Genomic DNA, 15,959 nt, shown 5'->3' with positions numbered 1-15,959 from the left:
TATTGCTCAATCTTGTTTTACTTCGTAAAATATCTGGAAACACTTAAAATTCAGCTTGTCAACATAGCATCTATATGTTTAAAATGCATTGTTATTGTTTCTGAATGAATTAAATTCACGTGTCAACAATGAATAATGCAGTCTACAGATCTACAGGCTGAGTTGACAAGTTGAATACTGTGTATTTGGTACATGCAGAAAAAAACTGTATGTTGACATTAAAAAAACAAAAATAGAGAAAAAAGCATCAAAAGTTAAAGCTACTGTGGTTCTTTAAATAGACGTCTTGAATTTGAAATGATAAATAATGTTCTTAACAATTATACATTAACCCTGTGAGTGCCGTAATTTTTCCATCAAAATTATTGTGCAAGAGTTTACCAATTTTTTTAATTTTTCTAGAATTTCTTTTATAATGTTGGACCAAATGGCCATAACCTTTCATTGGCTAAAATTTTTTATCAAGAATTTGGGAAAAATCCAAAAAAACTATCTGGAACTGAAAAAAAATTGTTTGCTTAATATTTCATAAAGGTGACAAAAATTAAGTTGGCACTCAAAGGGTTCAATAGCAAAAGGAGCATGTAAAGTCTCTTTGTTGAATCCATGATGCAAAACACTTGTTGATATCCTATTGGACTGAAAATAGAATTTTGAAAAGAATTTCATATTTGAGTAAATTGTGACTTCATTTTACAAGAATAACAACAAGATGCAACAGGAGTTTTGCATAATTTGTTTAGAGTAATTGTGCTGAAAAGAAAAGTTACAGGCAAGTATGGAATCCTGCTCAGAAATTTCATTCAGAAAGTCACTTTTTGTTTCATATTGATAAAACAAAGAGAGGGATAAGACAGTGTAAGGTACAGGGCACAATGCCGCTACTCCACATGAGATATCCTGATCAAGCTTTGCCATTTATGAATCCTGTAGACAGCAGAATAAATTCTACTTTGCATTCTGAAAGGCAATCCTATATCACAGCAACTTTGCAATGGCTTTTATTACAAGAAACGCAAAGGCCTGCCACAGGATCAGTTGTACATTCATGTGGTTAGCTGCATAGGATTTGTACAGGCTATTCATAGAGTGTTTAGTCATGGACGTTATTAAGTTATTTGAGAAGGTTAACCCTTTGAGTGCCGTAATTTTTCCCACCAAAATTTTAGTGCAGCATTTTACCACTTTATATGAATTTTCTGTAATTTTTTTATAATTTTGAACTAAATGGACATCACATTTCATTGGCTACAGTTTTTTTATCAAAATTTAGGCAAAAATCTGAAAAAAAATGAAATGGGGTATATTTTTTAAAAGGTGACAAAAAACGACTTTGGCGCTCAAAGGGTTAATGCAAACGACCAATATACGTGTAGTTACCTATGTTTACCACACTATCATAACTGGGGTGTGATTCACCTGCAAAAATTCAATAACATGGTCAAGTTCATGTATTCCATATTAGCTCTCTTCCACACATTTTAAATTCGAGAATATTTATTTCTAGACCTCTTACTTTTTTAAAATTATATTTTTAAGTGATAAGAAGGACAGTTACTTTATTTGAAGTACATGTATATGGAAACAAAACATTAAGCGTTCAGATCCAGCTTATCTAGTAATTAAAACCCTACCGGTTTAGTGAAATGGATTTACAGATGCCGTGTTTATACATGGATCAAAAAAGCTAGTCGTATCACCAAGTACTGGTATATGTACCATGTATATGTACCATTCATCAAATATGATTTTTTTTATTATAAATCATCACATAAAAATATAAAAGGAATGAAAGTAAACACAGAATATAAAGTTTACAGACAGAGATGTTTACTTGACATGCATTATTGTACAGTTGCCAGACAATAAATATCACAAATTGGTTTAATTAACGGAGACGTACATGTATCTTTAGTGACTGTGGGTGGACTTTGCAAAAGGTACGTATCACTGGAAACCACAAACTTGTAACACTAATTTTGGTCAAGTTTGTGGAAAAAGCAACTCAACTGACTGCATCATTGGTTTTCATGGCACTCAACGCAGCCTGGCTTTACGCTTGACGAGAACAAAATTTACTGATACAATTTAGCAAGAACTTGTTACAGAAACATTGCAGGATAGTATGATGCCAGACATAATTAATCATAAGCTGTTTTTAATCATTAAAAAGTATCTTTATCACCCATAAATAAAGTATGTGGTAATATATGAAAGTATAAAAATAGACTTGATATTGGAACCAACAACAAAGCAGCAAGTTGCAAAGAATTCCCACTTGACATAAATTTGATATTATTATTGGATGGTTATCTTTTCCATGGAATGCTTATTAATTTGGTTGAGAAAAAACTTATACAAAAAATTTAGGGCACCATTTTGTTACAGGCTCATGCCATCTCTTGGTACAAGATGTGAGGTGGATTATTGTTCACTTTATATGCAGATGACATTAACCCTTTGAGTGCCAAATGAACATAAAACCCTTACTATTTTTTTTCATATTTTTTTCAGAAATTATGATAGAATACTAAAGCCAATAGGAGATTTATGGAGATTCAGTCCAAAACTATAAAAAATTACAGAAAAATGCGAGAAATTTTTACAAAATGATGACCAAAATTTTGGACGGAAAAATTATAGCACTCGACAGGTTAATGAGCATTGTTTTGGTATCAAAATTTTATGCAAATGATTCTTTATCAATGTGGAATATTCAAGTACTGTACGTCATATCTTGCACAAAATGACTGATATTCATAACGTAAGAATAATGACAGGAATACTGTACTTACTGCTTCGTCTGGCTGGTTTCTGTTCAGTGTCTCTCTTGGGTTTTGTCTTGGGTTTCAGAGGAGGTCTGACTGGTACGTCCCCGTAGTGTTTTGGTTTGAATTTCTCCCTGCCTGCAGCAACAAATGTGGTGTCTGGCCAGTTGAAGATGGCAGATAGACTCTCAACCTAGAAAGAAAGAAATAATTCAATAAATAATTCAATAAATAAATAAATAAATAATTCAATAAATAAAATGAATAAATAAATAAATTAATAAATAAATAAATAAATAAATAAATAAATAAATAAAACTTAAAACCACATTGTCCCAGACAGAATATTGTACTTTTGGTTGAAAAGCTGATTTAAACAAATTACTAGGGTATATTTTTGTCCCATTAATATTACAAAACAAACACAAACTTCAAATTCCAACAGTCTGTGAGAGTGTAGTTGGAGATTTTTCTCACTATTAGTTATCTTAGAAAGCACAAGAGAATTCACTTTAAATCCCTTCAAAAACATCCTTGATGGTAAATATGTCATGAGTTCAATTTTAGCTGACCATGAAATAAATTGACAATTACTGTAACTCACTAATTTTAGACACATACTTTCTGCTGAGCAAAACTATCAGATGAAATAATTTTTGCCTATTCCTTTCCATTACCTAGATATGTTTAGATAATTACTACCGGTATAATTGTCCACACTTACCGGTAAATAGACAAAAGAGTGCAATGTTTTTTAATTGTGTTGGTATATCGTTTGTAAATTGCTGCACTGGGTGACATGCTGTTATGTTATCAGCGTAATTATGATGAAGTAGCTGTGGTGCCAGAATTTGAATTCCTGGATGCAAATGAGGATGAATTTAAATTCCTTGATGCAAATGAGGGAGAATGTGGATGGAAAGGAGGATACCTTAGTAATTTTTGATATGCTACATACTGATACACTATGTTGATCAATTCATGCTTCCACAGGCAGTTACAGCAAGACAGGCCAAACAACGGTAAATGACTTAAATGGCACATCAGCTGTTGACAGACCAACAGCATGGCCTACCCTCATCATATGACTGAACAATCATGATAATTTTCATTTAATCAATTTATGCAATATCATGTTTGTCTGCAGGTTGGCAACTATTTCTAATAATGAATCAATATGAATTGAATAATAAGTACGGGTTAGAATCTGTAACATAGCCTCAGGATTTTTATGATTACAATAAGATGTATTTTGCCTTGGGGTGCACTGTTTGCAAGTGCTGTCCACATGATCATGATAGAACAAATCCTCCTAACAGAATAGAGTGTAATTATTGATTTCTGTTTGCGGAACTACAATTGCATAATCTTTTGAAGTTTGAATTATAATACTACATAATTACATCAGAAAACAAAATCTGTCCTCCCATGTTCGATGAAAGTATTACAAGACCAATTTATAAACAACACATTTGCTGATCGCAGATGAATAGCAACATGACTGCAAATATAAATTTTTTTTTAACCCTTTTCCTGCCAAGTCGGTGAAAATCCGCTTGAAATTCGGTGTAGCCAGAATCTAAGCACTGGTGACCGTTATTCTCCCAACCCGGTGGAAATCGGGCCCTTTTTGGGTACCCCCTTTCCTGCCAAGTCGACGGCACTACGTTTTGCTATCCCCTGTGCATTTAGGGGTCATCCAAGGAGAGGTTTTCTGACAAGGAACGCCTTTTCCCCTCGAAATGGGTTCGCAGGGAGTCGATAGACAGGGAAAGGTGCAGAAACCTGTCCGCCAGTCCCCCACACCCGAGGGGGGCTGGGGTTTTTTTTACCGCTTTTTAGCGGACTTGGCAGGATAGCATGGTGACGTTTTCTGGCGGAGTTGGACGTACTTGGCTGCCTGGCACTATAGAGATTGCTGCCGAACTTGACCAACTCGGCAATGCTAATCTAGAAGGCTACCTCTTGCAAACGACTTGGCAGATATGCCGATGGTGCGAGACGAAAGTCACTTATTCAGTTGTGCGTGACTGAAAATGAGAACGTATTTTTGACGGGACGGCTCGACTTGTTCCTCCGATGGAACGGATATGAACGACTCGGAAATACCATTACAAACTGGTGTCCGACGTACTAAGCTGGGCTTCAGCTCTGCAAGTTCAAGCCAGGCAACGTCCTTCACCACCTGGCCGTGCCATTCAATGGACGTAGCTTTGGATTTTTTATTTATTCCATCGTCCGAAGTATTGGCTCTGGTTTGCAGGCAAACGTATCCTCTTGCCGACGCATTGGTAACTACGTACGCTGTTTGCGTACAGAGAATTCAAAAGGTGACATAAGGTCAATATGCTACGGGGATACCGCCTGCATTTAGCAGGGACTGCTTTTGTTATGCAAACCAGCTAGCAGTACAATATGGCTGCCAGGCATGTGGACACGTCGATGGCTAGAACAATGGAAGCATATTGCGTTGTACCCATGCATCGCAAAAGTGAGACTGACGACTTGGGTGTAGTGACTGGTTATCACTGGTTAGCTGCAGCCCAAGCCATGTCGGTACAAACCCGTACCTGACTGAGGACCACTCGATTAAGTCAGTAATGAACGGTAACACTCGTAAACCAACTCCCAACTGAGCTGGCTAAACTACGTGGAGCTGTGCTTCAATGGCTCAGCCATGTCGTTAATACAACGGCAAAAACGTAGTTTTTGTGCTACACTGCCAAGTCGTTGAAGGTACGTATTCAATTGGCCCTACCCTGGGGAAACAGGACAGGTTTGCCGGTGCTGCTGCACCCCTAGCACGACCCTCAGGGTCTCTGACTAACAGACGAGTGAGGTGATGTTTGTGCCTAGCTGACGTGCGTAATACTGAATGAGTTTATTTCCGAAAAAATAAACATGAAACGGCAATAAAATGACGCACTCCCAGGGGCAAACAAAGCCGGTGACCTCAATTTTTTTCTGCAGTAACCCTTGAGCTCCTTCCCCTGTCTACGGGCATGTAGAAATTATCGAAGTCTAACACGTATAAGTACGGCTAAAACAACCCTGAAAATGTGCGATTTCTGCCAAAATGCCTGGCAGGATAACATGCAGGAGAGCCAATCTTTTGCAGGCACATATTATGGGGCGTTTTTCTACTGACTTGGCAGGATAACGGACAAGGGCGCTTGGCAGGAAAAGGGTTAAGTATAATATGAATTTTTTCAATGTTATTTTCACACTTCTCCCTTTTTTATTGGCAACAAGGCAATCCAAGTACTTGTGAGTAAAATGATCAGAAATAGTACATCAGTTAAACTAAAGCATTGCAAAAATTAATCCCCAGCCCGTACATGTACATGGTATAGTGACATATGTGTTTGATAGTTAAGCCAAAGTAAAGTTTCTTATCTCCAATTCTATCTATGGAAACACTTACAAGTACTTGAGATACCTCCACAAGCAGTGGTGTTACCTTGTAATCGTTTTGGAAGTACAATTTCCATTAAGTTTACGATTTCATGCAGTTAGTTTTACCCTTTCACCACCATGGTTTGGCCAAAACCCATTTTTGTCAATAGCGATTGTGGACCTGTCTACAGTGACTTGGGATGAACAGATTTCAACATGTACCTATAATTTTCCATTTGTATTTTTGACGTTTACAATAAAAGATGCGATGTAGCGTACATGAATATTTGATACAGAAAAGAAATCATTTGCATAAATTTTAATATCGAAACAATGCTCATTTATATGATTTGCATAAATTATGCAAATCCCCTTTGCATGTTGCACTGAGAGTTTTGTGGATTTAACTAAAAGTAGCATACTGCTGGCATGCAAAGACATGAAATAGCTCTACATGTACACACCGGTACAGACTTCAATCAAAATGTACCCACTATCAGCATGTATTGTACAATACCTCAACAGATCAAAAGCCCCAAGGTTTCTTAAATTCAGGGTCCATACACGAATACATGTAATCCCTTAAAATTTACGGACTTTTTCAGCAATTTTCGAGTGCTTTTTTGAGGTCCAAAGTACCATTTTGCAGATAATGTTTTTCCATGTCATTTTTACAATATCCTGACTCCTTGAGGTTTTCAAATTGTGGGTGGATACCCAGGACTTTTCATGACTCAATTTCATTCTCAAGGACTTTCAAGGATTTTCCATAATTGATTGTTTGACATTGACAATTATCATATACTTAAAGAACAGTGTAAAACATTTCAAGCCATAATTCTGTGATCACGTATAACACCTTAACGGCTCAAAATGATTTCATTATAGACGTACACGAGCCAATGAAGAGGCGTACTTGGAATTTCACGGCTGGTTGCTAGGGTTTCCCAAAACACAAATAGTCACTTCTAAAAGTGTAATGAGAGGATCATGGTAGCTTATTGTCAAGGAACACCGAGTTTTTGATTACTACGCATTTGTGGAACAATTCTATAGGAACATCCTCTGAGGACAAAAAGCCATGTCTTCTGTTCCAGGATGAATAGAGTCCTTTAGGGACCCATGGTTAAACATCTGAATTCATTCTAAAGGACTTCTTGGGGGTAATTTTTCTTTTTTAATAGAGTGCTGACCTTCTCAGATAGCTTTGACATGCACTCAAAAGCAAGCCTTTCACTTTGTAATAATGTCCTGATATTTTGCAGAATTAATTACTGACATGTGTCTTTATCTATAATGAGCAGAGTATGGAGTGCGCGATGTACATGTAACTCTACAGTTACTTGCTGATAGCAACGCCAAAAGCAGTGTATCAGTGACAGAGTATTTTGAATACTCCTGTATTAAAATGTGTATACTGCCTGATAGCTGCTCTGTGACAGACATGGCAGTGCTACATGTATTACAATGCAGTGCTCTTTCACTACAGAGTATCACTGTAACAACTCTGTCCATAGGTCACTTTGTAGTGTAATATACATGTAGTCTGTATCAGTAGCGCTCATCAGAAATATTTAGGCAATTTGAACAGTACCAAATGTGAAAACTACAGGCCCTTGGGGTAAATACAATGGAGCTTGAAGGTGCAGTGATATTGCAACAAAGTGAGAGACACTGTACCATACAGCACAGTGGTCTGGGTACCAGCTTAAGTATCAGAGAATGAAATTGAGACTTAATATAGTGAGTGTGAAAATCTGGTATGAAAATGTATGAGAAGTGAGACTTTGATGGATTCATAATAAACCACTGGTAATCAATAGACTTGCCAATGGCAAATCAAAGTTGTATAAATAAATATATACATATGGCAATATGGGAGCTACAAAGTGAGCTCCAAAAAGGCCGTTCCTCCAATTTACTTTTTACTCATCCAGCCACTATGTTTGTGAATTGCTGTAGAAAAGCTGCTGCTACGTGACAGAGGGTTACACAATCCAAATATTAGCGCTGTGAAGGCTGCCGTTTACGGAACAACAGCACGGTTGGCTCATTGTAGTACATTAAGGTTAATGTAACATTGTTGCCACAACAAAACCAAGCGGCAATTCAGCAGCCGGGTCACAGATGTACCACATCCATCCACACAATACTGAAGTAGTTTTATACATGAAATGTCATAGCACGTCATGGAGGTCAGATAGCCATGGGAAGTAGATGACAAAACATGATAAAATAATCATTTACACCGGATGATTAACCCTTTTCCTGCCAGACAGTATCACTTCCCCTTCAGCCAAGTCAGTAAAAAGCGGTATTGAGCCAAAACATGACGTATTTTCACACACTTGGTTTGGTCTATTGTAGCTTCTTTTGTCAAAAAAAATCAAGTTTACAGTATTTATCTTTTCAACAGCCTTCAAATGTACAGTATTATGTTAAAATACACCATATGGAATAAGTTGTGTTTCATTAATTTTAACCATCTGGACCTGATGGTGAAATATGGACTTGGCAGGAAAAGGGTTAAACTGTAAGGGAAATGCATGTACCATGACATTATCACCATTCCACATTTAGAATGTCATAGTGATGTAACTGCCAGGTCAAATTGTTTCTATTAATGTACATAACCTGGATACGTCTGAACATATACCAGTACATGTATATATATATTTTTTTCAGATCTGTAAGTGGGTTTGCCCATTTATCTGCATTTTAAATAAATAAAAAAGATATTCATCAAAGTTTAAATGTGATAGATTGATAGCTTTTTATATATAGTAAGACCTCTCTCTCTCTCTCTCTTTCTATATATATATATATATATATATATATATATATATATATATATATATATATATATATATATATATATATATATATTATATGTATGTGTGTATATTTGTGTGTAGATATAACTTCTCATGAAATCTTTTCAAATGCTGGACTATTATCTGAAATGATCATTTAAAACAAATACATGGTACAGCATTTGAAAACTATGAAATTCATCTTTCTCTTCACTTTCCCAATCACTCTGTCTTGAAATGATCTTTGCAACACTTAAGAAATCTTTGCTGTACCACTGAGTCAAGAATGAAATCCATCTTTCTCTCTTCATTTTCTGATCACTGACGGTCTTAAGATGATCTCTGTAACACTTAGAATTCTCCACTGTGCCAGTGACATATGAATATGAAGTATTGATTTTCTGCAAAGAATGAATGCATCCGCCACAAATGAACGCCACAAATGAAAGCTGTTGTGTGTTGATTGATGGCTGTGCTGACCTCCACATATGACAACATTAGCTTCAGTTTTGCATAGATATACTATTAAAGATTAATTTCTACATTTACAAAATCTGCTCATTTCACAAGAGACCTGGCCTGTGCCTTGCACATTGGCATTAAAAATTAGTGAAAACATTTAAAAACTGTCAAGTTTATCAATTTAAGATTAATTCGTAAATAATGACTTCCACACTGGCCGAGCCCACATATTAGACAAATACAGATACAGAGTTAAAACAGAGACGAGACATACAAACTAACAATTTCTGAGACCACAAAGTCAGTGATAGACTTAGCATCATCGGGCTACTTCACAGAAATATCAACGGAAATCAGGAAAGATGTTACATCTCACTGTTTCTGATTAATGTACACCAAAAAAAAATAAACTTGACATATTTATTCCATTTACAATAGACTCATTGGACTTTTAACGAAATCCCTGAAATGTATGAGTACCGTACGCTGCATCACTGACATGTAATATGATGTATGTAACGATACGGTAAATCAGAAACATGGTGAAGTAATCTTCAGCGATTTTGTATAAAATGTAAAAAATTAATAAACTTTGCAGATTCCATTCAGAATAGGGCTTGATTTAATTCCCACACAATATCAGTTCAGTGCTTATCTTTCTACATAGAATATTTATCACAATGGGCTCCACACTCCACAACGAGTACCCTTAACTTGAATCTGTTGCAGTCTCAAGTGTGTGTTTGCACAATTGTGTTCGTTGCTATGGAAAGAAACAGACAGATAACTTCCTAGCAACCGTCTGTAATTTATTACTTTTTGGTCCTCATTTTCTCATAACACGAGCCGCAGTATATGTGAACATTTCAATATCAAAGCAGCCGTTTCTGCAATTAGACATGATAACAGTTTCCACTTTGCCGTACCTTGTCTTCGTTTTCGTAATTATACTTTTGATAGTTTGAATGTTGATTCCCATTCATTTTTTACAAAAATTTGTTGAGGAAAAGTTCTTCATTTTTCATTCATTTTTCACAAAAATTTATCAATGAAAAAATCTTCAAAACCAATTCTATGGTGCATTCCGGCACATTTAGTGGGTTAGCTTGTTATAGTGTTTAGTGATTTTCTTTTTACCTTGAAAAATACTTGCTATCTATCGTTGCTGGCTTTTGTGAATTTTCTTGGTAAAAATCATCAATCAATGCTTCAAATATGTCAGCATCAAATGATTTAGAATTCAACAATTATGATGAATAATTGAAAAGTTTGGTTTTTATGCAGATAATGAAGTCTGTCTGTAAAAAACTAATTTTCTAATGTTTAATTTGTGTCAGCTCACAACCACAAGCATGGCTTTTGAGTCTCATGCTATCGCGTATTGCTATAGAACAATTTCGAGTCTCAATTAACTTCTTGATGAATACCGTTCTCCTGCATGTGAGTGATTACCATGGCAACATGATGAATATGCATTAAAAGCTGCTGATTATTCCCATGAAGATTGTAGATAGCCATTAATTGATCTCACATCAATCATGAAGAAAGTAATTGCTTGTCTTGTAGGCGTTTTGTGAAATGTATAGACCAGAAAAAATTCATACACACAAGCATAAGGAAACAGCATTAAGGGAGAATGCACCTCCGACATATTTTTTATGAATTTTTTCTGATCTACCTCTCTTGGGGAGCATTTTGAAGCTCTTAGAGTGAAAAAAAAATTTGCACTCTCAGTTTATCTGAAATCAAAAATCCTACTTTTCCCCATAGAGTTAAATAAAACAGGGATGGTGGCCATTTTGAATTTCAAAAGTCAGTAAATATAATAATTTGTTTCCCAAGTACCAAAGTTTGCACAGTTACCCCTGATTTTTATCCTTGCTTTTGAAAGGGGATGGTTTAAATTTTCCTTATGGTAAGTTTGAGCAAAAGTTTAAGTCTTTCAATCTTGAGGCATAAAGAATTTTCTATATTTTCTATTACTACCATAAAGAACTTTCCTTTTGAAAAGAATATTCAAGATCAAGGGAATCCCTGCATGGATCCTACAGTTACATTGTGGGTATAGATGGAATGGTTGGATATATGGTTGGATTATTCCAAGAAGGGAAGTTGGGAGGGGAGGAACGAAGGGGGAAGGAAGGAAAGAATTGACGGAAAAATGGGACAGAAAAGACAGGCATAGACTGGCCACGGTGTATAGCAGGGTGAGTGATTGATAAAGATGAGTGGTTGCCACAGCCTCTTGCTTTAATTAAAGACAAAAGTACGGTACAATGTACATTGTGCAGTTAGGATTACCCTGGAAGCATGTCCTTGAGATTAAATGAAGTGCTATTCTTACCTTTCATTGATTTATGTTTTAGTCCAGAAAGTAAAGAATATTGTTTATCAGCCCTGTACTGTATAATGTTGAAAATCGCATGACTGATACATGTATACACATAGTATTTCTACTTTCTGTTTATTTCCTTCTGTCTGAAAATTCTATTTAATGTTGAACCAGAATAAAAAGTTACATATTGATTTATGGCCATGCCATGGGCGTTTGGAAATTGAAGGGAAAAAAGCCCAGATGCACACATTATACATTAATATGCCCTTTGGTGAAGAAAAAAGTCTTTGGAGTCTTGGTTACAGATACACTTGTGAATACAACACACCTGCATCTCCATATTGCAAGTAAAACCTGATAAGATAAATTTACCTACAGAATAGAATGTGTAGCACTCTGTTATGGAAATCATCTTGACTGCAATTCTTTATTTAAACAGTCAAATTCACGGTACTACATTGAACTCATTCTGACAAAATGAAGAGCACGAATCACTTCCTACTCGGTCTTTGAAAGGAAATTAAGAATTTCAAACTTCCTAAGGGAACCAAGATAAATTTATTCACATCGTGAATGAATACCAAAACTAACAAGCCAAGATCAGACATGACCTTGATGTTTTTTTTATTTCAGTCCTTTTCAAATATCTTAGATCTTTTACAAGAAAGCGTTGTGACTACCAGGTGTACCTCAAATATATGTATAACTGGTAGTAATCATTTCAAACCAAAAAATTCTCTCAAGCTGCTGCAATTTTTGGGAAGGCATAAGCATAAAACTAAATATTCCTTATAAATTAGAGCATTCCTTACGAAAACAAGCGCCCTAGCGGCCGATATAGCTCCGCTGTGTTTATGTAGAGAATAACTATTTTTGACACATGTTGATGAAGAAGGGTGGAAATCTTTGATAGCTCGATGCAGTGGCCAGAAAAAAGTGGCTAAAATAAGCTGCAAAAATACGCAATTGAAGATTTAATCATACTTTGAATGTATCACATAGGATCATCCCTAAGAACATGTCAACCAAAGCTATCTGATGAGTAGTTTTTGAGAATAAATTTTTTGACCTAAAATGGCAACAATTGCCCCCAAAAGTAAAAATTGCAGATTTCATCATAATTTCAAAAGATCAAATTTAGTTCATCTATAGAAACCTGTATACCAAATTTCAAAGCTGTTAGACAAGTACTTTTTGAGAAACGCATTTTTTGACCAAAAATAGGAAAAATTGCCCCAAAAATTCAAAATTGCAGATTTCATCATAATTTCAATAAATATCATTTAGTTCATCTATGGAAACCTGTATACCAAATTTCAAAGCTATCAGATGAGTAGTTTTGATTATACACATTTTTTGACCAAAAATGGCAAAAATTGCCCCAAAAATACAAAATTGCAGATTTCATCAGATATTCAATATATATTACTTAGCTCATCTGTAGAAACCTGTATACTAAACTTCAAAGCTATCAGACCAGTACTTTTTGAGAAACACATGTTTTGACCAAAAATGGCAAAAATTGCCCCAAAATTACAAAATTGCAGATTTCATCATAATTTCAATAATTATCATTTAGTTCATCTGTAGGAACCTGTACACTAAATTTCAAAGCTATGGGATGAGTAGTTTTGGAAATACACATTTTTTGACCAAAACTGGTAAAAATTGCCCTAAAATTACAAAATTGTAGATTTCATCATAATTTCAATAACTATCATTTAGTTAATCTGTAGGAACCTGTATACCAAATTTCAAAGCTATCGGATCAGTAGTTTTGGAAATACACATTATCGGATGAGTAGTTTTGGAAATACACATTTTTGACCAAAAATGGCAAAAATTGCCCCAAAAATACAAAATTTCAGATTTCATCAGAAATTCAATACATATTACTTAGTTCATCGATAGAAAGCTGTATACCAAATTTCAAAACTATCAGACCAGTACTTTTTGAGAAATAAATTTTTTGACCAAAAATGGCAAAAATTACCTTAAAAATGCAAATTTGCATATTTCTGCACAATTTGAACAAATCTGAAATAGATCATCCCTAGGGACCTATGTACCAAATATCAAAGCTATCTGACAGGCAGTTTTGAAGAAGAAGATTTTTAAAGATTTTTTTACCAGAAATGACAAAAATTGCCTTAAAAATACAAATATGCAAATTTTGCCACGATTTGAACAAATCTGACTGAAGTCACCCTAAGCAAACTGCATATCAAATTTCAAAGCAATTGGACAAGCGGTTTTCAGAGAAGAAGATTTTTTTACCAAAAACACCAAAAAATGCCCCAAAAATACAAATATGCAAATTTCACCACGATTTGAACAAACTGAAGTGAGGTCACCTTAAGTCAACTGCATGTAAAATTTCAAAGCAATTGGACTTGCGGTTTCAGAGGAGAAGGCAATTGTTGACGGACGACGACGGACGACGGACGACGGACGACGACGACGACGGACGACGACGGACGACGACGGAAAATCAACCTATTTGATAAGCTCCGCGTCGCTGACAGCGGAGCTAAAAAGGTTTCAAACTGATTGACAAGTTAATTATGACCTTATATTATCAAAAGAATGTCAAAATAAAATCTGCAAATAATTCAGGCATTTTCAATAACAATGCATTTCTAGAACTTAGGTTTGACAGTTTTGATTTTTATGAATTCAAGATACATTCTTACACAACGAACAAAACTTTGCATCATAAATCTGCATTATTTTAAACTTCTCCTAGCTGTAATTTGTCAAGTGTTGGAGAATTGTGAATAAATATTGCTCTTCATAAACATAGGAATATGCAACAAAAGCAGAAAAATATGCATCAAAATTTCAACAGGAAGGTGTAAGATGAACATTACTGTAAAAATTCTGCGACAAGGGCTTATGATGCATTATGGGAAATTTTCTGAGACAACTTAGAAACAGCATTTTCAGATGACGATATTGTACATATAAGTTTTCATGCAATGAAATAATTAATCATGCAAGTTATCATCATTCAAAGCATCTCAATCCAGAGCTATATCCAAATAAACACAAACCGAGGCAAAGAAGTTCATTATGACTTCACTTGATAAGGGGATAAAAAGTTTTTATATTTGAGTAAACAAAAGAAAATAAAGTCGTGCTAAATATGAATGTACTGTCATTTTCATCGTCTTTTATGATGTCCTCACTATGTACAAGGGAGACATTAATATGAGCATGATACTTAGATCGTTATATTATCACGCTTGGCTGCTTTATTACCAGGTACCAATAGTAATGAAAAGATGAAGAGGAATTAAAGCATTCATACCGGTACACGTGTGTACTTTACAGTTTATTTACTTTTCTCATATTTGTTTTGCATATAGCAAAATTTTACTACAGCCAGGGTTTATATAAGATCAAACAACGTTACGATAGAAACTTCTATTTGTAAACTTTAACTTTATAAACCTTACAAACATTTTTTGAACAGCTTCTAGATATTGCTAGGAAAACGCGGTTATAGTTATACCCCTAAATGCACACTGTATTGTATATCTGCCAATAATGTAATGTACATTTGCTAGAAGTAATGTTCATTTTTATTATATTTGCCTTTCTTAATGCTGAATTTTTCAATGAAACTGTATTGATTGAAGGCTTGCTTTGCATATATTCTGAATTTTTATGAGAACTTTGTTTGCTACCACACAGGCTGTTCTTCTCTGCTCCTTAGTATATTTCTATGTACCTTTTTTTGAGAGTGGGGATTTGGCCGAGCAGTTCTGTCTGTTGCTTCTCTGCTAGGTGACTGATACCATCCATAGGTTGTGGGTTCGAACACGATTGAAAACACTGTATATTCTATGTACCTCAATCTTTGTTGATGACATATTCACTGAAAATGACTGCTATTGGCTTGCTGCCTGGGGCAATTTGTCATGCTGGTAATTTGAAGTCTGTATGTACATCAGATACATACATACATACATGTACATGTACATGTAAATATACACATGCAATTGTCAACTGCAGGACTGCCTTTAATATACTTTCATGTATGAGTAGATGAATACATTCACTACATGTACACACAAAGTCTACCAAGATCACGACCATACAAACACCATGCTACAGCTTCAGGGCCACACAGTGGGTGTGTTTTCATGAGAAAGCCATTCTTCAATTGTCTCTCACTATCTG

The 15,959-nt window shown here is 35.2% G+C and overlaps 1 protein-coding gene across 4 annotated transcripts in view; it reads right to left on the bottom strand.

The window, feature by feature from the left end:
- Nucleotides 1–15,959, bottom strand: part of LOC139133522 (uncharacterized) — a 205,799-nt gene that overhangs the window by 154,512 nt on the left and 35,328 nt on the right. For 3 of the 4 annotated variants that reach the window (XM_070700175.1, XM_070700174.1, XM_070700177.1), the window contains exons 3-4: nt 2,796–2,961; nt 1,381–1,419 (exon numbers count right to left, since the gene is read on the bottom strand). In XM_070700175.1, the coding sequence (XP_070556276.1) occupies nt 1,381–1,419; nt 2,796–2,961 (205 nt within the window). The remainder of the gene's footprint in view (nt 1–1,380; nt 1,420–2,795; nt 2,962–15,959) is intronic. The other variant, XM_070700176.1, reaches the window with a different exon arrangement.

Source organism: Ptychodera flava, chromosome 5, assembly GCF_041260155.1.
Source record: "Ptychodera flava strain L36383 chromosome 5, AS_Pfla_20210202, whole genome shotgun sequence".
Lineage (NCBI taxonomy): Eukaryota > Metazoa > Hemichordata > Enteropneusta > Ptychoderidae > Ptychodera > Ptychodera flava.
The sequence above is the reverse complement of the archived record's forward strand: the minus strand, read 5'-3'. Positions and strand labels throughout refer to the sequence as shown.